This window comes from Salvelinus fontinalis, chromosome 6 (assembly GCF_029448725.1).
Source record: "Salvelinus fontinalis isolate EN_2023a chromosome 6, ASM2944872v1, whole genome shotgun sequence".
Taxonomy (NCBI): Eukaryota; Metazoa; Chordata; class Actinopteri; order Salmoniformes; family Salmonidae; genus Salvelinus; species Salvelinus fontinalis.
The window spans coordinates 55965496-55991782 of NC_074670.1; the positions used below are offsets into that span (position 1 = coordinate 55965496).

General features: G+C 42.4%; 2 protein-coding genes across 3 annotated transcripts in view; one reads left to right on the forward strand and one right to left on the reverse strand.

Annotated features, from left to right (window-relative positions):
• LOC129858172 (phospholipid-transporting ATPase IA-like) overlaps window positions 1–13863 on the forward strand; it is a 216696-nt gene extending 202833 nt beyond the window's left edge. For both annotated transcript variants that reach the window (XM_055927193.1, XM_055927194.1), the window contains 4 exons: window positions 3268–3356; window positions 4380–4472; window positions 7024–7115; window positions 11373–13863. In XM_055927193.1, coding sequence (XP_055783168.1) covers window positions 3268–3356; window positions 4380–4472; window positions 7024–7115; window positions 11373–11470 — 372 coding nt within the window. In that variant the 3' untranslated portion in view covers window positions 11471–13863. The remainder of the gene's footprint in view (window positions 1–3267; window positions 3357–4379; window positions 4473–7023; window positions 7116–11372) is intronic.
• Window positions 13864–15533: 1670 nt separating this feature from the next.
• shisa3 (shisa family member 3) lies at window positions 15534–24135 on the reverse strand. Its single transcript, XM_055927195.1, has 2 exons — window positions 22683–24135; window positions 15534–17393 (listed from the first exon to the last, which is right to left on the reverse strand). Exons 1-2 carry the CDS (start codon window positions 22951–22953, stop codon window positions 16825–16827), a joined length of 840 nt encoding a protein of 279 aa, XP_055783170.1. The 5' UTR covers window positions 22954–24135; the 3' UTR covers window positions 15534–16824.
• Between the last annotated feature and the right edge of the window lie 2152 nt (window positions 24136–26287).

Here is a 26287-nt window from a genome sequence, read left to right on the forward strand (position 1 = left end):
TGTACCTCAAACAAAAAGCCTTCTACAGCTCTGCAACAGCAAGAAAAGCTTGCTGGTCTGCTCCAAACCAGATCTAAGGATTTAAGTGACACAATGAATGTTCTTTCACCTATGGCTATGAACTAACTTGGCTGTGTGTGTGTGTGTGTGTGTGTGTGTGTGTGTGTGTGTGTGTGTGTGTGTGTGTGTGTGTGTGTGTGTGTGTGTGTGTGTGTGTGTGTGTGTGTGTGTGTGTGTGTGTGTGTGTGTGTGTGTGTGTCCAGTGGCTGTGAGGGGGTTGACAGCCTGTCAAAACACTCTGCCCTGTAGCTGCGGACACCACTGTCTGCCCGCCCAGACGAGTTTATTCGTTTGTCCTAAAAATACACCCAACTGTACCCCAGCTCCATCTCTAGCATCTACCAAAATGGCTGGCTCGGCCAGTATTTAGTGTGTCTGTCTTCAAATCCTCAATAGATAAACATTTATTAAGATTTAGTTGAGTGTTGAATTTACAGATTAGCGAAGTAGTCAGACCTTCAATGCAGTTTGCTGTAAATGTTTTAGTTACGATTTGTTGTTTTGTATATATTGTTTGTGCTTTGAATTATTTATGATGCTATTTTGGAACAGTATTTGTAAGAAGTTGGAGTTTAAATTAGGAGCAGGTTTATTTTCCATTCTCGTTGACTTCGATTTAATGTATTTAATGTGCTGAGACACTGTCCGCGGTTTATTTTTTTAATTATTCGAGACACTTTAAATGCGGCTATTAAAATGTGTGATGCATTGGATGAAAACAAAAATAATTAAAGTTGGCGTTACGATAAAGAAAAGTCTATGTTTCTACCTGGGACTGCCTAACTTCAAACTTGACGTGAATATGTCCTAATTTTCCCTCTACTTGTATTTTGGTCACTGCTGGCCAAAATAGAAAAGCTCCATTCATTCCAATACCATTTCAAACATTCGGAAAAAGACATTTTGATTTCCACTCATTTGGGATTTCCTCTCTCCCTGATGTTTTGTCAGACATCATAGTCCATTTGCCTGATAATGGAGAGCAGATTAGCTCATTTAGGAACACCTGAACCCTTTGATAACTTTGACATTGATCCGTGTGTGTGTGTCTGCTAAGGCGCCATCCCAGGGTCCGGCCTGTTCCTAATTACAGGAAGACCCTTGTCTGGGGGCCCCTGCGGTTTGAACAACTGGCACAAGCATGTACTGCCCAAATTGCTGATGCGAGGAGGCGTGTGTTTTGCTTTTTGACATGTAATGACCGATAGTTTCACAGCAGCCAGGCCAAAGCAAACACAGCCCTGCGCAGACGGCTGTCTGTGACGGCCCGCGCCAAGAGGATTCCTCTCTGTTTCCGCCCCGCCAGACCAAATGGAACATACACAGTTGTAGTTGCCCACCATCTTTGTATAGGTCAATGGAAAGACTACCTTTTAGAACTGAACTCAGTGGACTTTCATGTGTTGCTGCTATCCCCTTCTAATGTTTCTCTTTCCTTGTACTGAGGATCGAGTGAACGCCCTTCAGGCATCATCAGGGCAACAGGTTGCTAGTGGAGAAGGGTTTCGGAGGTTTGAGTTGAGAATCCCCTTCACCCTTCTTCCCATTGATACCTCACCAGTGACCTGTCTGCTGAGGATGCATCCCGCTCCGCTGCACCGTCATTCCCCACCTGCTCTTGAGGCCAGTCATTGTAGCTAACAGTTGCCATCAGGATAGGAAATTAATGGGTTGGGGCAAAAATGCCATTGAAAATGTGATGACAAGTATGAAGAAGTGTTTCCTACTGTATTTCCTCCACTCTGGCTAAAAGTTGCCTTTTGGCACAGATCTAAGATTAGCTACATGCTTACCTTAATCATTTGAGGGTTGAATGCAAAACTGACCTTAGATAAGCTACACCCTACCCCACCCCCCGCTCCACTCTGTCCACAGGTATGTTGTCCAATACCTCTTCCTTGTCAGAAATGGAGCTTTACCCAAGGTTTCTCTACTGATAGGGAATACTTGGAATAAGGGGTTTGGACATGGTTCCCATTAGTCCGTTTGGAGAGTGAAAGATCACCACAGTAACTGCGTACCCTGGTAAAGAACACCACAGTAACTGCATACCCTGGTAAAGAACACCACAGTAACTACCTACCCTGGTAAAGAACACCACAGTAACTGCCTACCCTGGTAAAGAACACCACAGTAACTGCCTACCCTGGTAAAGAACAACACAGTAACTGTCTACCCTGGTAAAGAACACCACAGTAACTGTCTACCCTGGTAAAGAACAACACAGTAACTGCCTACCCTGGTAAAGAACACCACAGTAACTACCTACCCTGGTAAAGAACACCACAGTAACTACCTACCCTGGTAAAGAACACTACAGTAACTACCTACCCTGGTAAAGAACACCACAGTAACTGCCTACCCTGGTAAAGAACAATACAGTAACTGTCTACCCTGGTAAAGAACACCACAGTAACTGCCTACCCTGGTAAAGAACACCACAGTAACTGTCTACCCTGGTAAAGAACACCACAGTAACTGTCTACCCTGGTAAAGAACACCACAGTAACTGCCTACCCTGGTAAAGAACAACACAGTAACTGCCTACCCTGGTAAAGAACACCACAGTAACTGTCTACCCTGGTAAAGAACACTACAGTAACTGCCTACCCTGGTAAAGAACACCACAGTAACTGCCTACCCTGGTAAAGAACACCACAGTAACTGCCTACCCTGGTAAAGAACACCACAGTAACTGCCTACCCTGGTAAAGAACACCACAGTAACTGCCTACCCTGGTAAAGAACACCACAGTAACTGCCTACCCTGGTAAAGAACACCACAGTAACTGCCTACCCTGGTAAAGAACACCACAGTAACTGCCTACCCTGGTAAAGAACACCACAGTAACAGCCTACCCTGGTAAAGAACAACACAGTAACTGCCTACCCTGGTAAAGAACAACACAGTAACTAACTGCCAAAGCTACTTCCTTTGCTCCAGGCTTCTCAAGATCATAGTTAAAACCCAAACAGCAACATGTGTCATTTAGTCACAGTGGATTACCATGTATTGTCAAACTGGGTTGATCCATGTAATTATTTTGCCTATTCAGTTGTTTATTGTGGGTAATTTGGTTGTTATTAAAGATGTAACAAGACTGCCTAAAGCAATCTGAGCCTTTACTGCTGCACCTACTGAGCCCTGTTTTGTCTGCAATGACCTAAGGAATGTGTTCCTGTTTTTCTGTATGTGCGTGTGTCTCAGGCGGACATGATGTTCAGTTCGGGAGTATTCTGGATGGGCCTGATATTCATCCCTGTCACCTCCCTGGTCTTTGACGTGGCCTACAAAGTGTGAGTTCCCCCCACTCATCACCACCACCCCCTCTACATGTCTTGCTCATGGGAAATTCCTTAGATCACATGTAGACATTTACATATGGAAATAAATGTAGAATGTACAATTACATATAGAAGTCATTTATAGGATCTCTGTGGTGCCGGGGTTGGAACCGGTTCAGTGAACAGAACCGAAAAGCGTAAAATAATTTTTTCAGAGAAACAGAATCAGAACCGCAAAAGAAAGCGATCCATATTGTTCCGAAACAGAACTGTTATTTTTAAAACATGGGAACCGGTTAATAACTTTATTTTACACTCTAGGCATTTTTTTCCAGTCCCACAAGAAACACAAAAAAAGCACATATGCAAAGCCCTCACTGTCACTCAGAAACGCATTCTAGTGTCAGCTAAAAATTCTTTGCTTAAAAATAAATAATTCAGGAAATGGGAAATACTAAATAAATACTAAACAGGTCTCAGACATGCAGGTGCAACATTTATAGTTACTGGTATATCATGTTTTTTTTTTGCAGATTCTGCTCTAGGAGAAATGTCTTGAGAAACTATTTAGACCACCAATAAATAACATGCAGTGTAACATTTTATAGTTATTTGATTCATAGCAAGAGATGTATTCTAATACTGTCCGATTCAGAGTTTATATAAGGGTGGACCATTCAGAATGAAATTATTAATTGAGGTCATTGGGAGACTTACTTTAGGTATCTCAACTCTGAATCAGTCTCATAGTTCTGGGGAATCCAGAGGAATCACATTTACAGCAGATTGAAGCAGCAACTAAAAGGTAATTGTGGTGTCATTTACCGGACATCTACTTCGCCTCTGATATGCAGAATTAATTCAGATTGCATGTACACTTTTGAGAAAGCCTCTTGGACTGATTTGGGATGGTGTGTTACATAGAGATACAATATAATCCTACTGTATAATAATATAAGGAATAGTGTTGTATTTAACGCTGTGGTTGTGAATGCCTGTTGCCTGTTGGTGACGTCTGCTCCTTTTGAGCCACAGTGTGAAGAAGGTGTGCTTTAAGACCCTGGTGGATGAGGTGCAGGAGCTGGAAGCCTTGTCCAAGGACCCAGGAGCCCTGGTGCACGGGAAGAGGTACTGGACCGTCTCTCACCCTTTTCTCACCTTCCTCCTTTTCCAAGAGGACATCCCAAATGGCACCCTATTCCCTATAAAGTGCACTATTTTTGACCAGGACCCACCATATAGGTAATAGGGTGCTATTTGGGACGCATACTTGAAAATGCTTTTTTTATAGGTTAGCTTTTATCCTTCACAGTACACAAGACCCTTATAAACTCAGCAAAAAAATAAACATCCTCTCACTGTCAACTGCGTTTATTTTCAGCAAACTTAACATGTGTAAATATTTGTATGAACATAAGATTCAACAACTGAGACATAAACTGAACAAGTTCCACAGACATTTGATGAACAGAAATGGAATAATGTGTCCCTGAACAAAGGGGGGTCAAATCAAAAGTAACAGTCAGGATCTGGTGTGACCACCAGCTGCATTAAGTACTGCAGAGCATCTCTTCCTCATGGACTTCACCAGATTTGCCAGTTCTTGCTGTGAGATGTCACCCCAATCTTCCACCAAGTCACCTGCAAGTTCCCGGACATTTCTGGGTGGAATGGCCCTAGCCCTCACCCTCCAATCCAACAGGTCCAAGACGTGCGCAATGGGATTGAGATCCGGGCTCTTCGCTGGCCATGGCAGAACACTGACATTCCTATCCAGCAGGAAATCACGCACAGAACGAGCAGTATGGCTGGTGGCATTGTCAGGATGAGACTGCAGGAAGGAGGAGGATGTCTTCCCTGTAATGCACATCGGTGAGATTGCCTGCAATGACAACAAGCTCAGTCCGATGATGCTGTGACACACCACCCCAGACCATGATGGACCCTCCACCTCCAAATCGATCCCGCTCCAGAGGACAGGCCTCGGTGTAACGCTCATTCCTTCAACGATAAACGCGAATCTGACCATCACCCCAGGTGAGACAAATCCACGACTCATCAGTGAAGAGCACTTTTTACCAGTCCTGTCTGGTCCAGCGACGGTGGGTTTGTGCCCATAGGCGACGTTGTTGCCGGTGAAGTCTGGTGAGGATTTGCCTTACCAGCAGGCCTACAAGCCCTCAGTCCAGCCTCTCTCAGCCTATTACGGGACAGTCTGAGCACTGATGGAGGGATTGTGCGTTCCTGGTGTAACTCGGGCAGTTGTTGTTGCCATTCTGTACCTGTCTCGCAGCTGTGATGTTTTGGATGTACCGATCCTCTGCAGGTGTTGTTACACGTGGTCTGCCACTGCGAGGACAATCAGCTGTCCGTCCTGTCTCCCTGTAGCGCTGTCTTAAGCGTCTCACAGTACGGACATTGCAATTTATTGCCCTGGTCACATCTGCAGTCCCCATGCCTCCTTGCAGCATGCCTAAGGCACGTTCGCTCAGATGAGCAGGGACCCTGGGCATCTTTCTTTTGGTGTTTTTGGAGTCCGTAGAAAGGCCTCTTCAGTGTCCTAAGTTTTCATATCTGTGACCTTAATTGCCTACCGTCTGTAAGCTGTTAGTGTCTTAACGACCGTTCCACAGGTGTATGTTCATTAATTGTTTATGGTTCATTGAACAAGCATGCGAAACAGTGTTTTAACCCTTTGCAATGAAGATCTGTTAGTTATTTGGATTTTTACGAATTATTTTTGAAAGACAGGGTCCTGAAAAAGGTCTGTTTCTTTTTTTGCTGAGTTTACAACCAGAACATCTCAATTACTTTTCTCCATATCATGAATTCACAAATTCTCTTTATATTACTTCATACACCGCATGTACAACACTTGACTTATTTAAACTTTTAGAAGTTATAGACTGTGTATTTACCCCCTGAGGATTCAATAATATTTATCTTGGCTTCCCTGTTTTTAGTACGTATGGTGTAATCACGGTCTGCCTACTGTACACTATACGGTTCACTCTTACCTCTACTCTTTGAACTCTGCTCCAGGCCATCCATCCAGGCTGTTATACATGCTTGGAACATGACTCTCTCCCTCTGAAACTGTGTGAAGAGAGACTGTAGTGTACTGTAGAGCCTCCAGCTAATTAGAGACTTGCATCTTGACCTAACTCCCAGAGATGATTTGTGTTGCAAATGGCACTGTATAGTGCACTACATTTGGCCAGGGCCCATAGGGAAATGGGTGCCATTTGGGACACAGAGATCAGTTAGCCGGGTCCCATCAATGGCCTGTGGAGTGCATTAGCATGGATCAGACCAGTGTGAAATCTCCTGCCGGTTGAAAGTGATCTCCCCTATCTGGCCACAGGCCCAGGCCCAGCAGGCTAGGAACCTGGCCCGGGACCGGACGCATGTAGATGCACTCACTCAGTTCCTTTCTCACACTCACGCAATTATATACACACACACACCACACATGCACACTCTCTCTCTCGCACACACACAGAATCCATCCCTTCTTCCTCTCCCCCATGCCTGGTCTCTCCTCAGCAGGAAGTGCAGTTGGCTTGTGTCTCCTCTGTCCTGTGGAGGACTGTACTGGGAGAGAGAGGGCTTGATGTATGGATGGTTAAATCTGGCTGAATGGCTCACCGTGGCACTCACTGTCTCTCTGTCTTTGCAGTCTGACGGAGAGGGCACAGCTCCTGAAGAACGTCTTCAAGAAGAGCACTGTCAGTATGTACCGATCGGACTCCATGCAGCAGAATCTGCTACGTAAGTCACACACACAATATTAAAACATGCACACACCTCACACCCTGACCTGAAGGAAAGCCCTCATGCTGTTTTTCTCAGAGAAAGAGACCCATTTTCTCTATGTAGCAGCACTGGTCCAACACACCAAGACAGGCTTTTGAATTGAGTGTAGTTCCTATGTGGATACATAGCTCCATGCTATAGGGATTATATATATATACACTGTAGCTTCAAAGGGGACTCCGCTTGTGTCTTAAATGACACCCAATGGGCCCTGGGAAAAGTAGTGTACTGCACAGGGAATAGGGTGCCATTTGGGATGCTGCCTCAGCGTTGGAGAAGTGCTAATACTCTGCTGATCCCACCGCTCTTTACAATTCGATATCCATGTTCCACATTAGCCAGCATGACATCCACATACATGATCCTGCCGTTAGCCTCATTAAGTAACACAAAAACACCCCACTGTTCCCCCGTTGGTGTCCCTCCGCCTGCTAATACAACCTCCCCACCACTATATTTGCATCCCAAATGGCACCCTTTCCCCTTTACAGTGCACTAGGGCTCTTGTCAAATGTAGTGCACTATATAGAGGATAAGGGGCTTTTTATGGCGCACACTAATGGAGAGTCACGTCCCATCTAATACAAATCTCATAGTAGTCTAGATAGAAGATATAAGACAACACAGATGGGTTTTATTTTGGATTGTAAACTGGGTGGTTCGAGCCCTGAATGCTGATTGGCTGACAACCGTGGTATATCAGACCGTTTACCACGTGTATGACAAAGCATTTATTTTTACTGCAGTAATAATGTTGGTAACCAGTTTATAATAGCAATAAGACACCTTGGGGGTTTGTGATATATGGCCAATATACCACGGCTAAGGGCTGTGTCCAGGCACTCCGCGTTGTGTCGTGGTTAAGAACTGCCCTTAGCCGTGGATAAGAACTGCCCTTAGCCGTGGATAAGAACTGCCCTTAGCCGTGGATAAGAACTGCCCTTAGCCGTGGATAAGAACTGCCCTTAGCAGTGGTATATTGGCCATATACCACAACCCCTTGGGCCTTATTGCTTAAATATACCACGGCTAAGGGCAGTTCTTATGTACGACACAAAGTGGAGTGCCTGGACACAGCCCTAGCCGTGGTATGTTGGCAATATATATTGGCAATATACCACAACCCCTCGGGCCTTATTGGTTAATTGGATTTATTTCTGTTTGTTTCGCTGATCTTTTTGTATGTTTTTTGTTTGTCTCGTAGGTGGGGAAGGGATCGTTCTTGTGTGACCCGTTTGTCTATTAGGCGGGGAAGGGATTGTTCTTGTGAACCCTGTTTGTCTCGTAGGTGGGGAAGGGATCGTTCTTGTGTGACCCCTTTTTATTTTGACGTTCTTACCTGTAGAGAAACGAAAACCCCCGATCTCCATTAGAAACCCAACCTATGCCCTTTTCACAGTATCGTGTCGATCCAAAACACATTGTCCTTTTCAGCAGGCTTTCAGCAACTATGGTGGATGTGTAACCAGGCCATCTTAGTACAGTTTGGTTCAGCTCAATAGTGTGAAAGCCCTCTGTACCCACCTCTCCTCCCCTGTGTGCTGTGACCTACAGTTGAAGTCGGAAGTTTACATACACTTAGGTTGGAGTCATTGAAACTTGTTTTAACCACTCCACAAATTTCTTGTTAACAAACCATAGTTTTGGCATGTCGATTAGGACATCTACTTTGCTCATGACACACAAGTAATTTTTCCAACAATTGTTTACAGACAGATTATTTCACTTATAATTCACTGTATAACAATTCCAGTGGGTCAGAAGTTTACATCCACTAAGTTGACTGTGCCTTTAAACAGCATGGAAAATTCCAGAAAATGATGTCATGGCTTTAGAAGTTTCTGATAGGCTAATTGACATCATTTGAGTCAATTGGAGGTGTACCTGTGGATGTATTTCAAGGCCTACCTTCAAACTCAGTGCCTCTTTGCTTGACATCGTGGGAAAATCAAAAGAAATCAGCCAAAAAATTGTAGACCTCCACAAGTCTGGTTCATCCTTGGGAGCAATTTCCAAACGCCTGAAGGTACCACGTTCATCTGTACAAACAATAGTACGCAAGTATAAACACCATGGGACCACGCAGCCCTCCTACTGCTCAGAAGGGAGACGCTTTCTGTCTCCTAGAAATGAACATACTTTGGTGCGAAAAGTGCCAATCAATCCCAGAACAACAGCAAAGGACCTTGTGAAGATGCTGGAGGAAACAGGTACAAAAGTATCTATATTCACAGTAAAACGAGTCCTATATCGACATAACCTGAAAGTCCGCTCAGCAAGGAAGAAGCCACTGCTCCAAAACCTCCATAAAAAAGCCAGACAATGGTTTGCAACTGCACATGGGGACAAAGTTTGTACTTTTTTGAGAAATGTCCTCTGGTCTGATGAAACAAAAATCAAACTCTTTGGCCATAATGACCATTGTTATGTTTGGAGGGAAAAGGGGGGGGGGGGCTTACAACCCGAAGTGCACCATCCCAACCGTGAAGCCCTAGGACCATGCCTCAGGACTACCTGGCCTGATGACTCCTTGCTGTCCCCAGTCCACCTGGCCGTGCTGTTGCTCCAGTTTCAACTGTTCTGCCTACGGCTATGGAACCCTGACCTGTTCACTGGACGTGCTACCTGTCCCAGACCTGCTATTTTCAACTTTCTAGAGACAGCAGGAGTGATAGAGATACTCTGAATGATCGGCTATGAAAAGCCAACTGACATTTACTCCTGAGGTGCTGACCTGTTGCACCCTCGACAACCACTGTGATGATTATTATTTGAACATTTGAACATCTTGGCCATGTTCTGTTATAATCTCCACCCGGCACAGCCAGAAGAGGACTGGTCACCCCTCATAGCCTGGTTCCGCTCTAGGTTTCTTCCTAGGTTCTGGCCTTTCTAGGGAGTTTTTCATAGCCACCGTGCTTCTACACCTGCATTGCTTGCTGTTTGGGGTTTTAGGCTGGGTTACTGGACATCACTTTGTGACATCAGGTGATGTAAGAAGGGCTTTATAAATACATTTAATTGAAGCACGGGGTGGCAGAATCATGTTGTGGGGGTGCTTTGCTGCAGGAGGAACTGGTGCACTTCACAAAATAGATGGCATCATGAGGTAGGACAATTATGTGGATATATTGAAGCAACATCTCAAGACATCAGTCAGGAAGTTAAAGCTTGGTCGCAAATGGGTCTTCCAAATGGACAATGACTCCAAGCATACTTCCAAAGTTGTGGCAAAATGGCTTAAGGACAACAAAGTCAAGGTATTGGAGTGCCCATCACAAAGCCCTGACCTCAATCCTATAGAAAATCTGTGGGCAGAACTGAAAAGGCGTGTGTGAGCAAGGGGGCCTACAAACCTGACTCAGTTACACCAGCTCTGTCAGGAGGAATGGGCCAAAATCCACCCAACTTATTGTGGAAAGCTTGTGGAAGGCTACCTGAAATGTTTGACCCAAGTTACACAATTTAAAGCAATGCTACCAAATACTAATTGAGTGTATGTAAACTTCTGACCCACTGGGAATGTGATGAAAGAAATAAAAGCTTAAATGAATCATTCTCTTTACTATTATTCTGACATTTCACATTCTGAAAATAAAGTGGTGATCCTAACTGATCTAAGACGAAATCTTTACTAGGTTTAAATGTCAGGAATTGTGAAAAACTGAGTTTAAATGTATTTGGCTATGGTATGTAAACTTCCGACTTCAACTGTATGTGAGTGGTGGTTACACATATTTAACGATTCATTAAATGCTGCAATATTATTCCCACAATGCACTCCTCTCACCGGGCCTTTTGAACTCATCTGCTGGCCTGCAGGTAGTGCCTGAATCATTTGAGACCTAAAGGTGAGTTAGAGGGTCAAAGGTTAGGATAAGAACTTCCGTAGTTGTAGGTAGTGGCTGTATAGCTAAGTAAAGAGAGGTGTCAGGTAACATGACTGCCCCTCCCTCGCTTAGCACTGGTCAAGCTTCTTGGGGAGCTTGAAAGACAAAAAAAAAAAAATTCAGTCAATGTCATTTTATAAGTTTATAAGTTATAAAGCCATTCTTTAATCCATTTTTATTCAGTTTATAAAAAATGTTTTATGAGTTTTATGCTTTTGTTCCGAAATGGTTTACTTCAAGCGAAGTTTGTTTCTTTCTAATCACGTTTGGAATTTGAACGTCAGCCATTGTTTCTCACTCTGTCCATCTGTCCTGCTTGCAGACGGCTACGCCTTCTCTCAAGACGAGAACGGAGTGGTCTCCCAGTCGGAAGTCATCCGGGCGTACGACACCACCAAACAGAGGACCAACGAGTGGTGAAACCACGCGCCTCTCTGCCCGGCCGGCCTTTTAAGAGCCACACCCGTTTCCGACGGTGATTTGAACCTGACGGGGAAGTCTCCGGATAACCCCAGCCCGAGCATCGCAGGATATTGGACATGATAAAGGAAAAGAAAGAGGGATGTCTTGTACTTCAAAAAGGGAAAAAAAATAGGAACAAAAAAAGTGTTCAAAAAGTATTCACTGCTGTAGTTGTGTGTCCAGCAGACATGAGCACTGTGCTTGCATTTTTAGCAGTCTGTGGTCTGAAGTTTCTCTGTTCTTGCTCTATCTAATGAAGAGGTTTCACTTCTTAATGTCTCCTCCATTCCTATTAATAGATCCCAAAAAATATGTAGTTTGCTCCAAAATCGTCAAAACTGTTGTATGTGTACTCCAATTGGTGACCGAATAATCCAGATTTGATTTTGACCCCACCAAATATTTTGTGTTTGTAAATGCAGATTGCGAAATAGCAGTTGTAAATGCAATCTCTTTCAAGTCGGCTGTAGCTTCGATAAAAAAAAAATCACAACCAAGAATATTGACACTCCTGAGTCTATTCCAGCTTTGAATGGACCACTTCAGAACAGACATTTTGTTTTGTTGTTATTTTGCACTTCTACTGTATAAAAAGGCCTTACATTTGTTCATGCCTTCAGCCATACTTGTTTGTTTTTCTTCTAAATGTTTTTATTTTAGAATGATGTAGTTATCGTGCCCAAATTGAATAGTTTTTTTTTTATGATAGCCGCCTGCAACTCGTCCAATTTACACCATTTTATTACAGCACTTCGATTGCTCTATACAAGTAATTGCATTCCACACGTTACTCGGCTGCAACAATCACAATGGTGCCTAACTAGACTTTTTCCCTGATTAGAATACGTAAGATACCCTAGCTAGCTAGTTTAGAACAGTGCTCTACCCACTAATTGGCAAGAGGAGCTCATTGTTCCCCATGTATTGCTCTCCAGTACACAATGTGGTAGAAAGTAAAGTGGTATATATAAAATCACAGGCTCCATTGTTGCTTTCTTTCTACCCAGTGTTTTGGGGGTGGCTGTATGACGATCTTGTTGAATTTCCGTATGCTTACAGTGGCGGCTCTTCTTTCAAAAACGTCTTTTCCCTTCGAATGGAGAGTTTATCCTTCTAACATAAGTGCCATTAGCTTAAGGGAGAGAGAAAATTTGCCAGGAAACTCCACACAGTATCAAAACGACTTTCTCTATAGTTATTTTGAGAATTTGTATTTTTATATTGGAGAAGTACGAATTTTTGCATTGTGACCGGCTTTGTAATGAATAATTGTCCATGTTTTTCCTTTTTTTCTCTCAGACAAAAAAAAGAATGCCCAAAATATATTTCTTAAATGTCTCGTTGTTATTATTGTCACTATAGTACCTGCTTTGTTTATTTCATAATTAACTGTGTTTGTTCTCTTCTCCCTATGGGAGAGCGGTTTCCATACCGGCTGCGTGTGTATGTGTGTGCGTTAATCCGCCATCTGCATGTGCATGTGCGTATGTGTGTGTGTAACCTCTTCTACTGTGGGTAACTTCTACATACGCATGTCTGTGTCATTTGTGTGAGACTGGGAGCCCTTAGAACCTCAGGTCTCCTTTTACATTCTTTGACTGTGTTTTTGTATATGTTTGAGGACGTATGGGTGACTGACTGTGTGTGTGGTGCCGCTTGCTCCTCTGGTCTGTCTGCATGACTCCAGGTATAATGATGGTGTACTGTCTGCTGCTGTATGGCCCTCTGTGTATGGCCAGACCTCAGCCCTGGGGGTCCTGGGCTCTGATGCTAAGGCTCTCGCTTGACAGGAGATGTTGCACAATGTACTCTGTTACCTTTCCAATAGTGGATATTTTGGTATTATCTGGTTATTGGTTTCAGTGTATTTTCTCTGGGTCTACATGTTTGTAACTTGTTTAGTTTTTTTTTTCTCATGCAGTGTACCTCTACTTTACTACAAACCTTTTTGTGTTTCTTCCTGGTTTAAGTGAGGGTATCAGTAAAATTGTATTTGTTACGCTATACTTTTGTGTTTCGATTGATTAGATGTCAACTGCTGTCACGATTCCAAAATGCTGAATGTGAGTCTTCTGATGTGAAAGTGGTCGTGGAAGGCTTGGACTGTTGCTTTTTGTCTGTGAAAGTTGTAGGCTGCATGAATGGACTAAAACCTTCTCCGGTTACGTGTTTATTGTACTACTTTGATTCTCCCTCAAGTGTTGGTCAATTTACAGAAAAAAATGCACTTTTCAATTTGTTTCAATATCATTTAATGATTGTTCTGCATGTTGGGACTGCAAACTTTTAAGTGTTCTGTCTTTTACTGCCATAAAGGACTACTACTAAAATAAACTTTTCAAACATGGAAACCAACCTTTGTCATCATCTACCATCACAGAAATGGAATGTTCCACTATCACAATATCTATGAATGTCTGTCTGCAGTCCAAATGGCACCCTATTCTTTGTAGTGTACTACTCTGGGCAAAAGTAGTGCACTATGTTAGGATAAAGTGCCATCCCTCATTTAGGACTTTGTAACCATCCAAAATGAGGGAAGGCAGCTAGTTGCGGCAGCAAACAGGGCATACAGAGCGCTGAGAACCTAAACAGGAAAAGGCAGGGGAGACTCAGGGAAAACATCATTCCCTTCCATGTGTGACAAACAAACAAATGCCGTCATTATGGTTATGATTTAGCTGACCCTCTCCTGTTGTATTCCCTGATGACTGGTCATCTGAGGTTTACTGTGCGGCCATGCGTTAGGATATCACATCCGTTATAATTACAAATATTTGTCTCTGTTATTGACAAAGTATCCACTATCATAGCTGTATCACAAAACCAACCTAGATGGACGTGTCTGATCCGTCCAGTGTCCAGCAATCTACCTCATTTGGGAATGGGTAGTTTCTCTTTAGTCGTTAGTTTACAAAGCCATATTTTCCCAATCAGGTGTACCCTTGCTAGAGTATTCATACAGGAGTACTTGTATTACTGCCAATGTACCTTTCAAAAAGTGGAAATCTGTGAAGTATTTTCTTTGAGTTATGAGATGATTCAGAGCAGTACGATACCTCTAAAATACAGTATCTGAAAGAAGGTCAGTTCTAGTGTTTTTAATGACTAGGTGCCCAGTCAAATGCTTTAACAAGACCCTTAATAATATAGGAAAACTATTGTGGTGACATCTGAGCAAGAATAGCTCCAAACAGTAGGATGCAGGTCTGCCCGTGTAAAGGTTTCTATTGGACTGGGGTGCTTGTCTGGCTAAACATAGTTGATTCTGAGACTTCCAAAAAAATGAGAAATGACAGCAACAACCCAATCGTCTTTGGGGGTTGCTGTCATTTTTCCTTTGTTTGGCAGGTTCAGAATCTAGCCCCAAACACTATCCGCTTTATGAACTATTCCATCTTATCTGCCATAATAGGACAGTGATTTCCAAGTCGATTTCACGCTTTAATGACTAGGGAACAGAGCAGTCTTTGTGGACTCTTGCAATACCTGCTCGTGCAACCCAAAACTTTTCCCTATTTCTGGGACCAGTTGTTTTTAACACTGTGGCTATGACATGCTCATTGAGCATTGACAATGACTGATCTCATTGCCACATTCCTCATGTGAAGTATTGCGTAAGAGTGAGCGACAGGTAGCGAATAACTGATCTCCAACCGTTTTAGTTGCCTATATGTCTGCGGCTGAAGAAAGGGGAAAATCCGTTATTTGCAAGCCACATTTTTGCCTTGTAGTTTCATAAACAAATGGGGAGGCTGCAGTTGGGCTGAATGTTTAAAATACAAACTCAGGATTGTGGCTTTAACAGCCTAAAGGAAACCGTTGAAAAGCCATTTTCAGAAGATTGTACTATACAGTAAGTATTACTACCGAATGTATTCATAAATGAGCAATGAAGCAATTATCAACCATCCACTGTTAGATTATAAAATGTAGGTAACATTTTTCTGTGGAGTGTTTTTTACATTTTCTAATTTACTTCTATTTGTAGCGTTGCATGACAAGATAAAATACTGGGCTCTTATTTGGTGTTGGCTAATATGATAGTTTATTGATTTGTGTGTCATAGCCCTACATAAGAAGTTGGGACACATCTGGTCTAGAGCATCAAACCAGTGAACACTGTACACAGTACATCCTTTGGCTTTATCCACCCTACTGCACAACTTGGTGTCAGTCCTTTCCCTCTTTTTAGAGGGGCTTGTGATTGTCAAAATTATAATTTGAATTCCATTGCATTAAATGTCCAACAGCTTGCCAAAAAATTTGCAGAACACTTCTGAAAAATGTTGATGCCACAAATGTTATCGTGACAATTGAAAATCACCGTTTAACCAAAGTGTGTATAAAAGAAGACAGATACTCTTGATTACAATACAAATGTATATAAAAAGTGCATGACATTGAAAACGATAAAGACCAATAAACAGGTCCTGTCTGGTCTGAGCAGATTCCATTCCTGTAGAGTAGGGTTTCCAAAACTTTTTCCACTCAGGTTCCCCTTCCAGCATTGGAGAACATCTGTCACCACCCGCGCATGAGTGCACCGCGTCTATTTCTATGGGCACAAGCACTGTTCATGACAAACTCTTCACACCCCTCTTGTTGGTAGATTTTGTATTGTTGCAGTTTTAAAGCTTATTTCCTGCAATTCTACACATTTTCCCATGTCTAATGTGTATTCATGTGATATTTGAGTGACAAAAAAATTACAACATCTATGGTCAAAAAGAAAACATTAGCTGACATTGACTAGTTCATGTGGACATTTCTGACAAGTTATAAATAGATCTCTAAGATATGCAATGACTGACATGACAAGAGGAACTGATGATGCACGACCCAATTTTGAAATTGCACCTTGTGCATTCTACGATTACAACTTTCAAGAGTAAGTTGAAAGCCGGACTGAGTCTCCCCACCCCCCCACCGACCCGCACAGTTTGGGAACCACTGACTTAGACAAGACCCATGTATTCTGCTTGACTAGGGAGATTTCTTGTGGTTCATCTTGAGCACCGCCTAACTGTCCTGTCACCCAGTCTCCATTCAACAGGCCAACTGTACTGCACGTCAGCGCAGTCCTCCCCTTAGCTGCTGACTGTCTGTCAACACAACACACCAGGCTCATGTTCAGTAACGTTCACTGATTTAAAACGTCTCACAGCGTTAAACTAACTCATACTGGACAAGTTCAGGTAGTCCCTTCCTGTTTCGGTCCATTTTCTTCCGTTTAGTGCCTAGTGAACACAACCCTGCTCACATCACACAGTGCTCCTGTAATCCCCCTCCTCATTGCCCGTGGAGCCCCGTCAGCTCTGTCCAAAGTCTGCAAAGCCCTTGGCCCCGGAGAAAGGCTCCGGCTGCAGGGGGAAGAAGTATTGCTGGGGCAGCAAGAAGCCCGTGCCCTGGGCTGGGTGTTGGTGCATGGGCTGGTGCAGCTGGGCGTGGGCGTGGGGTTGCTGGCAGCCACCTGGCATGCAGGCCGTGGGGGAGGTGTAGGGGGGCGGCGGGGGTGGTGGCAGCAGCGGCTGGGGCGTGGAGGGGGAGAAGGATGCAGACGCTGACACCAAGCACCCGTGCTGCTGCTGCCCCTGACCTCCGAGGGAGAAGCGGTGCACCGAGCTGCCCCCGCCAGCCGAGCTGGAGCTGGTGGTGGCCGTGCTGGACTGGCGCGAGGGGGTGCGCAGGCTGGGTGGCGCAGTGGTCAGGATCATGGGGATGGTCTCGGTCTGGCAGCTGCGCAGGGGGAAACGGATAGGCTGCTGTGTAGGCTGCTTGGGCCGCAGGCAGGTGCAGCAGTAAACAGCAACCAGGGAGCCCACCACCACGAAGGCCACGAAGATGGAGCCCACCATCAGGAAGGGCACGTAGATGGGCTCTGCAAGGAGGAACAGGTGTTGGAATACTTGCATACTTGTACTTAAACTTTAACTTGAATACCTGTTTGAATACTTAAATTCATAATTTAACCTTTCGGTAATCACAGATCTGAATACTGGTTTGATTGGTGAAAGTAATAGGGTGGTAACATTGCTTACCCCATCAATCACTTACAGACATGTGCTAAGCTCATGGAAACAGGGCCAATAAGATGTGGAGTTCATAGTTAATAACCCTATGTGGAGTCAGTGAAAATATGTGTGATACCAAGTGTAAACTGTATTGCAAATGTGTACAGACCTACAGTTGAAGTTGGAAGTTTACATAAACCAAACTCAGTTTTTCACAATTCCTGACATTTAATCCTAGTAAAAATTCCCTGTCAACATGCTGACCAGACCGGACACGTCGCGTGCGTCGCAAAATAAATTTAGAAATCCATGTTATTCAATTATTGCACCCACACTGCTCGCACGTGCCAACGAGCGTCTGCGTTGCCAAGGGCTAAAATAGAACTCCTTTCTATTTGTGACGCAGATCACGCTGCAAGTCCTGCCTCTCCCATCTCCTCATTGGTTTATGGAAGCAGGTACCCACGTGTCATCTCCTCATTGGTTATACCCACGTGGGTGATTGAAAGACGAAATGTTTGCCGGTAGTCGTGGTATTACTATGAAAGTTTAGATGCCGATCACCATATAAGTTCAACGATGAAAAAGCCTGGAAGGAGAGATGACTAGAAACGATTCGGTTGGCCATTTTGTGTGTGGATTAATTTGTCGGAATAGAGGACCTTGTGCAGTTCAGGTAAAATAACAACTCAATGTTTATATCCCAGGACAAATTAGCTGGTAACAGCAAGCTAGCTAAATAGAACAAATTAGCTAGCAAGTGCAAGCCATCGATAAGAAAAAATACTGTGCAGCCGTATTCATTGACCTGGCCAAGGCTTTCGACTCTGTCAATCACCACATCCTCATCGGCAGACTCGATAGCCTTGGCTTCTCAAATGATTGCCTCGCCTGGTTCACCAACTACTTCTCTGATAGAGTTCAGTGTGTCAAATCGGAGGGTCTGATGTCCGGGCCTCTGGCAGTCTCTATGGGGGTGCCACAGGGTTCAATTTTTGGACCGACTCTCTTCTCTGTATACATCAATGATGTCGCTCTTGCTGCTGGTGAGTCTCTGATCCAACTATACGCAGACGACACCATTCTGTATACTTCTGGCCCTTCTTTGGACACAGTGTTAACAACCCTCCAGGTGAGCTTCAATGCCATACAACTCTACTTCTGTGGCCTCCAATTGCTCATAAATACGAGTAAAACTAAATGCATGCTCTTCAACCGATCGCTGCCTGCACCTGCCCGCCTGTCCAACATCACTACTCTGGACGGCTCTGACTTAGAATATGTGGACAACTACAAATACCTAGGTGTCTGGTTAGACTGTAAACTCTCCTTCCAGACTCACATCAAACATCTCCAATCCAAAGTTAAATCTAGAATTGGCTTCCTATTCCGCAACAAAGCATCCTTCACTCATACTGCTAAACATACCCTTGTAAAACTGACCATCCTACCAATCCTCGACTTTGGCGATGTCATTTACAAAATAGCCTCCAACACTCTACTCAATAAATTGGATGCAGTCTATCACAGTGCCATCCGTTTTGTCACCAAAGCCCCATATACTACCCACCACTGCGACCTGTAAGCTCTCGTTGGCTGGCCCTCGCTTCATACTCGTCGTCAAACCCACTGGCTCCAGGCCATCTACAAGACCCTGCTCGGTAAAGTCCCCGCTTATCTCAGCTCGCTGGTCACCATACCAGCACCCACCTGTAGCATGCGCTCCAGCAGGTATATCTCTCTGGTCACCCCCAAAACCAATTCTTCCTTTGACCGCCTCTCCTTCCAGTTCTCTGCTGCCAATGACTGGAACAAACTACAAAAATGTCTGAAACTGGAAACACTTATCTCCCTCACTAGCTTTAAGCACCAGCTGTCAGAGCAGCTCACAGATTACTGCACCTGTACATAGCCCATCTATAATTTAGCCCAAATAACTACCTCTCCCCCTACTGTATTTATTTATTTTGCTCCTTTGCACCCCATTATTTCTATCTTTACTTTGCACATTCTTCCACTGCAAATCAACCATTCCAGTGTTTACTTGCTATATTCTATTTACTTCGCCACCATGGCCTTTTTTCCCCATTTTTTTTCCCAACTCCCTTCTCACCTCACTTGCTCACATTGTATATAGACTTATTTTTCTACTGTATTAGTGACTGTATGTTTGTTTTACTCCATGTGTAACTCTGTGTTGTTGTATGTGTCGAACTGCTTTGCTTTATCTTGGCCAGGTCGCAATTGTAAATGAGAACTTGTTCTCAACTTGCCTACCTGGTTAAATAAAGGTGAAATAAAAAATAAAAAAATTGCCATACATGTTTAATGCTTTTCAACCTGTCCCCAAATAAATGTAATAGGTACAGAGTTTGTTTTGATATTTTAACCTGCGTGTTGTGATCGTGTTTGGTGTAGGGGGACAAAATAAATGTATGCACGATAGCGCACTCGCGCAGCCAGTTTGGGTTCCGTGAGGTCAGTTATTATCAGCACTTTATTTTCAGAATGTGAAATGTCAGAATAATAGTAGAGAGAAGGATTTATTTCAGCTTTTATTTATTTCATCACATTCCCAGTGGGTCAGAAGTTTACATACACTCAATTAGTATTTGGTAGCATTGCCTTTAAATTGTTTAACTTGTGTCAAACATTTCAGGTAGCCTTCCACAAGCTTCCCACAATATGTTGGGTGAATTTTGGCCCATTCCTTCTGACAGAGCTGGTGTAACTGAGTCAGGTTTGTAGGCCTCCTTGCTCGTACACGCTTTTTCAATTCTGCCCACAAATTTTCTACAGGATTGAGGTCAGGGCTTTGTGATGGCCACTCCAATACCTTTACTTTGTTGTCCGTAAGCCATTTTGCCACAACTTTAGAAGTATGCTTGGGGTCATTGTCCATTTGGAAGACCCATTTGCGACCAAGCTTTAACTTCCTGACTGATGTCTTGATGTTGCTTCAATATATCCACATAATTCTACTCTTCAGGATTCCATCTATTTTGTGAAGTGCACCAGTCCTTCCTGCAGCAAAGAACCCCCACAACATGATGCTGCCACCCCCGTGCTTTACAGTTGGGATGGTGTTCTTCGGCTTGTAAACAATTGTTGGAAAAATTACTTGTGTCATGAACAAATTAGATGTCCTAACCGACTTGCCAAAACTATAGTTGGTTAACAAGAAATTTGTGGAGTGGTTGAAAAACGAGTTTTAATGACTCCAACCTAAGTGTATGTAAACTTCCCACTTCAACGGTATGTTCTCTTTCTGTTTTCTACAGAATCCAGGTGTACAACTTTTTTATGGAAGGGATTCAGGAGAAAGGACATTTTAGAAGACAAAGGTGAAATGTTACTCTTTACTCATCCTTTCCTAAATCCCCTTAATATACAGTATTTCTTTACATTAACTCACAAGATAAAAATATATTGTTGCAAAACATATTTTCAATAGCCCATTTTAATGTCATACTGGTAGTAAACGTTTGCACCATATAATGTAAATAGGCCACTGAGGTGAATTATACAATACAATGCAGTGCTGCAAAAAAAGAAACATCTGCTACTATAACAATAAGCTATAACAATAAGCAACTACAGTTAGGCTGTCAATACAATCTATTCAAAGTGTTAAAAGGCATGTTTATACTATATTTTTTAAATTGCATGTAACCAACATCCACTGACAAAACCATCTGTTTTGTAGTTATTAATAGGTCTATCATTTAGCCTTCTATTTCTTGGGTGTTGAGTAATTGTCTTTATATTAATTGTTTTAGGCCTGAATTTGACTATGCAACAGTTACTGCGAATGTTCTTAAAATAATTTAACAGAAGCGTTTTTGTCTGAATACATCTTTCCAAAACTTATGTTAAATGTTCAGATTACAATTTAAAATGGCAATTGGCGCCAAGGGAAGGAAATCATTTGAAGATAATTTATTTTCATAAAAAAATGGAAATTGTATTGACCACGCCAGCTAGGGCTTAGCAACACTGGAGACCAATTAATTATGAGATTTGGTGAAATTAGTTAAAATGTAATTTAGATTCAGATATATTCCATAAATGGTATACATTTTGAAATAATGATGAATAATTCCCTGAATAAGCATATTTTACGTGAATGAAAGCTCTTGTTTTTAAATTGGTAATTAATTATAAGCTAATAACCTCTGCTACACAGGCATGCCAACATATAGTGAAATAGCCTAAGGTATCAAATACACAATCTGATGCCATCTTTGGATAGGCTATTCTGCCATTGGTGTGCAAAATGATCATTTCAATTGCATGATTGTTTCAACGTTGCATGGTTTATATAGGGCCTTGTGGTCAAACTCCATCCACTTATTTTCACATAGGTCTGGGGTAGTATCACACAATGTTTTTTCTTGCATATCATGTAACTCGAGGAATGCATGGTGACACTCTCCAGGTGTATCGCATGCCCACAATGTACCTAACCTGAGGTCAAATGAAGCCCAAGCCAAAAAACAGGTGCCCCACATGCATGGAATTGGAGCTGCTTAGTGCTTTTTCTTTGTAAATCAAGATAGGCTGTCATTACTGCATCTTGATAGAGCAATTGCGTTGTTATAACTCAATGAAAAGTTACTTTCAGTGCATATGTTAGGTTTCAAAATTACCATTTTAATGAGATTATTTGTACAATATACTTATGAAAACAAAATATAGGCCTTGATAAATGAAATATAATCGCATTCATTTGTATTTTCTTTGATTGCGTTATTTAATAGATAGCCTAAGTCATTTTTGGCTTCTAAATTATTTTTACAAATAGGACAAACGATTATGTATTTATAGGTTATATTTAATCTTAATGTAGACTAATTTAAACCGATTGAAAACAAAAACTTTTATAATGAAATATATTATGCTATGCCTACATGCCTGGCAATGACCTGAAGAGGCTGAATGGTGACAAACATGAATCTTGAGTGACATGGCTCGTTAAAAGCGTGTCTAGATGCCATTTTTTATTTTGAAATATTTCGCTATATAAAATCTTTATTAAACCTTTGAAAGTAATATAATAACAACACTCCCAAGTTTAGTGTTTTGCATTGAAGTTAATTGTGCATTAACTTGTCCACTCCAGCCAGGCTCGGCATGCTTTGGAAGTCTAAACTTACGCGCTGCAAACTCCGTGTTCTCCTGTTCTCTGTCGTTGGTACAGCTTCCCTGGTCCAGCCGTGCGTCCACGGCCGCGCAACAGTACCGTAGGGAACAAGACCCGCAGCACACGGTTGCGTCCAGGGTGTCAAAGTCCTCCGGACACTGAAAGCCCTCGTGGTAATTTCCATTACTGTCCAGCCACCCATGGCAGTACTCTCCTTGTGCGTCTGATATCCGTAGATTCCAGGTCAGGTACCCCAGCATGAGGTAGTTTAGCAGGCGCACCATCACGACAACACTTTATTAGCAGCCCAGTAGCCTACGCACTATTATTTATCTCTTGCGTTGTCTTTGCATTTAACACATTTGCATGATGAATGCGGTTTGAAACAATCCCACGTTTGAATCCTCAACTGGTTCAATTTGTTAGAATTGTCATTATTCGTTTGATTTTAATTTAACCATGCGAATACTTTTGCATTTAAGTTTATGTTTGCATTTCCATCCATTTGGCATATAATCTCCTCAACCAAAGTCGATCCCGTATCAGGTCACAGGTGTAAAATAAGATTTAACTGAACTCTCACGGTTGTCCAAATGAATGACTGTTTCTCTCCTCTCAAAATGTCATGATTGCACAGGCAAAACACATCAGAAATATAACTAGCCAAGAGTGTATCCGAACTTCACCCAAACCTTTCTTCTCTTCAATGCGTTCCTTTGGAAACAAGAAAACAAGGTGTACTTTCTTAATCCAAGTTGTTGTTCAGGTCCGTGAAGACATCGTGTTCTGGATGGCTACGGTCGTCTGGTGTCCAGCCTCATTTGAAATCTGCTGCTTTTTTTGAACCAACTCAGTAGGCGCGCACGCATCTCTTTGACCACCAGACGTGCGCATTCATGATGGAGCGGTCGCTTTTCCGTCCCTACGCGGTACGAAGCCTATCGCAAAGTGATGCTGAGAGAACATAGGCTTCAGCAGTCATGCGTTCCCTTATCTGTCCTTATCAAATCAGCTCCAAGTGATTTTAATTTTGGAAATCTGTTCCAAAGTATTCCCACGCATAATGTATATGTGATCATATGAAAATGTAAGCAAGGTTTGAAATGATTATGTTTTAGTCTAATGTTATATCTGTTTGGGGTTCTTGCCATCAATTTGCAGTCTACAAATAATTTGTAATTATGTTCCAGCCCCCTGACCATCTGCTCAGCTCGCGGCTGAATCTAGTTGATGATCTCTGGTCTTTAATTTCCAATAGCCTATGCTAGTGACCATTATTTGGTATCTTTAACTTTGTACCCTGTATGAAAAACACTTTTAGAAATATATATAATATAGCCTATTCATATTACTAAGAGGAAGTTGTATATGCTCGGGTTAAGGTTTCAGTTGTCTTTTGTTTGCAGCGTAGCTTCAACTCTAACTTTCTCTTAAATCGCCAAATTTATATTGATGTGTCGCCCTCTGGTGGCCTTCAAAAACGTTGATTGTCACCTTATTTTATTGCCGTTTGTATGGTTTGGATTTATTACTTTATTCGATTAATGGTTTGGTTATCCTATCTAGAGGTTAATGGATATTCTTCTATACATCTAATAGCTAAATGTAGGCTTGATAGAGGCTTGATGCACTGTTCTCTCAGCACATGTCAAAACTGCAGGCTAAAATTAAATCTAGACTATCGTAATCGCTCCTCTTTCACCCCAGCTGCCAAACTAACCCTGATTCAGATTACCATCCTACCCATGCTAGATTACGGAGACATAATTTATAGATCGGCAGGTAAGGGTGCTCTCGAGCGGCTATATGTTCTTTACCATTCGGCCATCAGATTTTCCACCAATGCTCCTTATAGGACACATCACTGCACTCTATACTCCACTGTAAACTGGTCATCTCTGTGTACCCGTCGCACGACTCACTGGTTGATGCTTATTTATAAAACCCTCTTAGGCCTCACTCCCGCCTCTCTGTGATATCTACTGCAGCCCTCATCCTCCACATGCAACACCCGTTCTGCCAGTCACATTCTGTTAAAGGTCCCCAAAGCACAAACATCCCTGGGTCGCTCCTCTTTTCAGTTCGCTGCAGCTAGCGACTGAAACGAGCTGCAACAAACACTCAAACGGACAGTTTTATCTCAATCTCTTCGTTCAAAGACTCAATTATGGACACTCTTACTGACCGTTGTGGCTGCTTTGTGTGATATATTGTTGTCTCTACCTTCTTGCCCTTTGTGCTGTTGTCTGTGCCCAATAATGTTTGTAACGTGTTTTGTGCTGCTACCATGTTGTTGTCATGTTGTGTTGCTACCATGCTGTGTTGCCATGTGTTGCTGCCTTGCTATGTTGTCATAGGTCTCTCTTTATGTAGTGTTGTGTTGTCTCTCTCGTTGTGATGTGTGTTATCCTATATTTATATTGTATTTATTTTACTTTTTAAATCTCAGGCCCCATCCCTGCAGGAAGCCGTTTGGTAGGCCATCATTGTAAATAAGAATTCGTTCTTACCTGACTTGCCTAGTTCAATAAAAAATAAAATAGAGGAAAGCATACACAGATGGCGTCTCGCTGTGATATCTAGAACCTTAAAGGGTTCTGTGGCTGTCCCCATAGGAGAACCCTTTGAAGAACCCCTTTTGGAACCAAGAATGGTTCTACCTGGAACCAGAAAGGGTTCCTTACGAGGACAGCCGAATAACCCTTTTGGAACCTTTTTTCTAAGAGTGTAGGCCTATACATTATATTTTTTGGAGAGAAAAGTAAATCTAACGAAAACAACAATGACACCTTTATTTTGTATAATTTCCCACTTTTGTTTTGTCATATAATAACATGGTACGTAGGCCTATGAGAAACGCTGTTGATTAGTGAATTATTAAACATTTTATGGACTACATTCCTAATTAAAATAATGTACTTTTTACTCCATACATTTTCCCTGACACTCAAAAGTACTCGTTACATTTTGAATACTTAGCAGGAGAGGAAAATTGTCCAATTCACGCACTTATGAAGAGAACATCCCTGTTCATCCCTACTGCTTCTGATCTGGTTGAGTCACGAAACACGAATGCTTCGTTTGTAAATTATGTCTGAGTTTTGGAGTGCCCCTGGCTATCCGAAAATGTAAAAAAAATAATAATAATAATTGTGCTGTCTGGTTTGCAAGGAATTTGAAATGATTTATACTTTTACTTTGATACTTAAGTATATTTGGGCAATTACATTTACTATTGATATTTAAGTATATTTTAAACCAAATACTTTCAGACTTTTACTCAGGTAGTATTTTACTGGGTGACTTTCACGTTTTCTTGAGTCATTTTCTATTAAGGTATCTTTACTTTTACTCAAGTATGACTATTGGGTACTTTTTCCACCACCGATTGTATGTGAAAACTACTTATAAGACCCAAATTTAGTTTTTCTGAACTCACCTCACTTGCGCATAGGGAGGCTTGCGCTACCCGGTGCTGGCACATGCGCAGATCAAATAAACCGCTGGAACGCCGATTTAAGCTGTTTACATGTCTTAATAATTAGAAAGATTGCTCAGAAAACCAGGTGTTTTAATCGGCGTATGCTTACTTCGATTATGACCTTACGGCGATTAAAA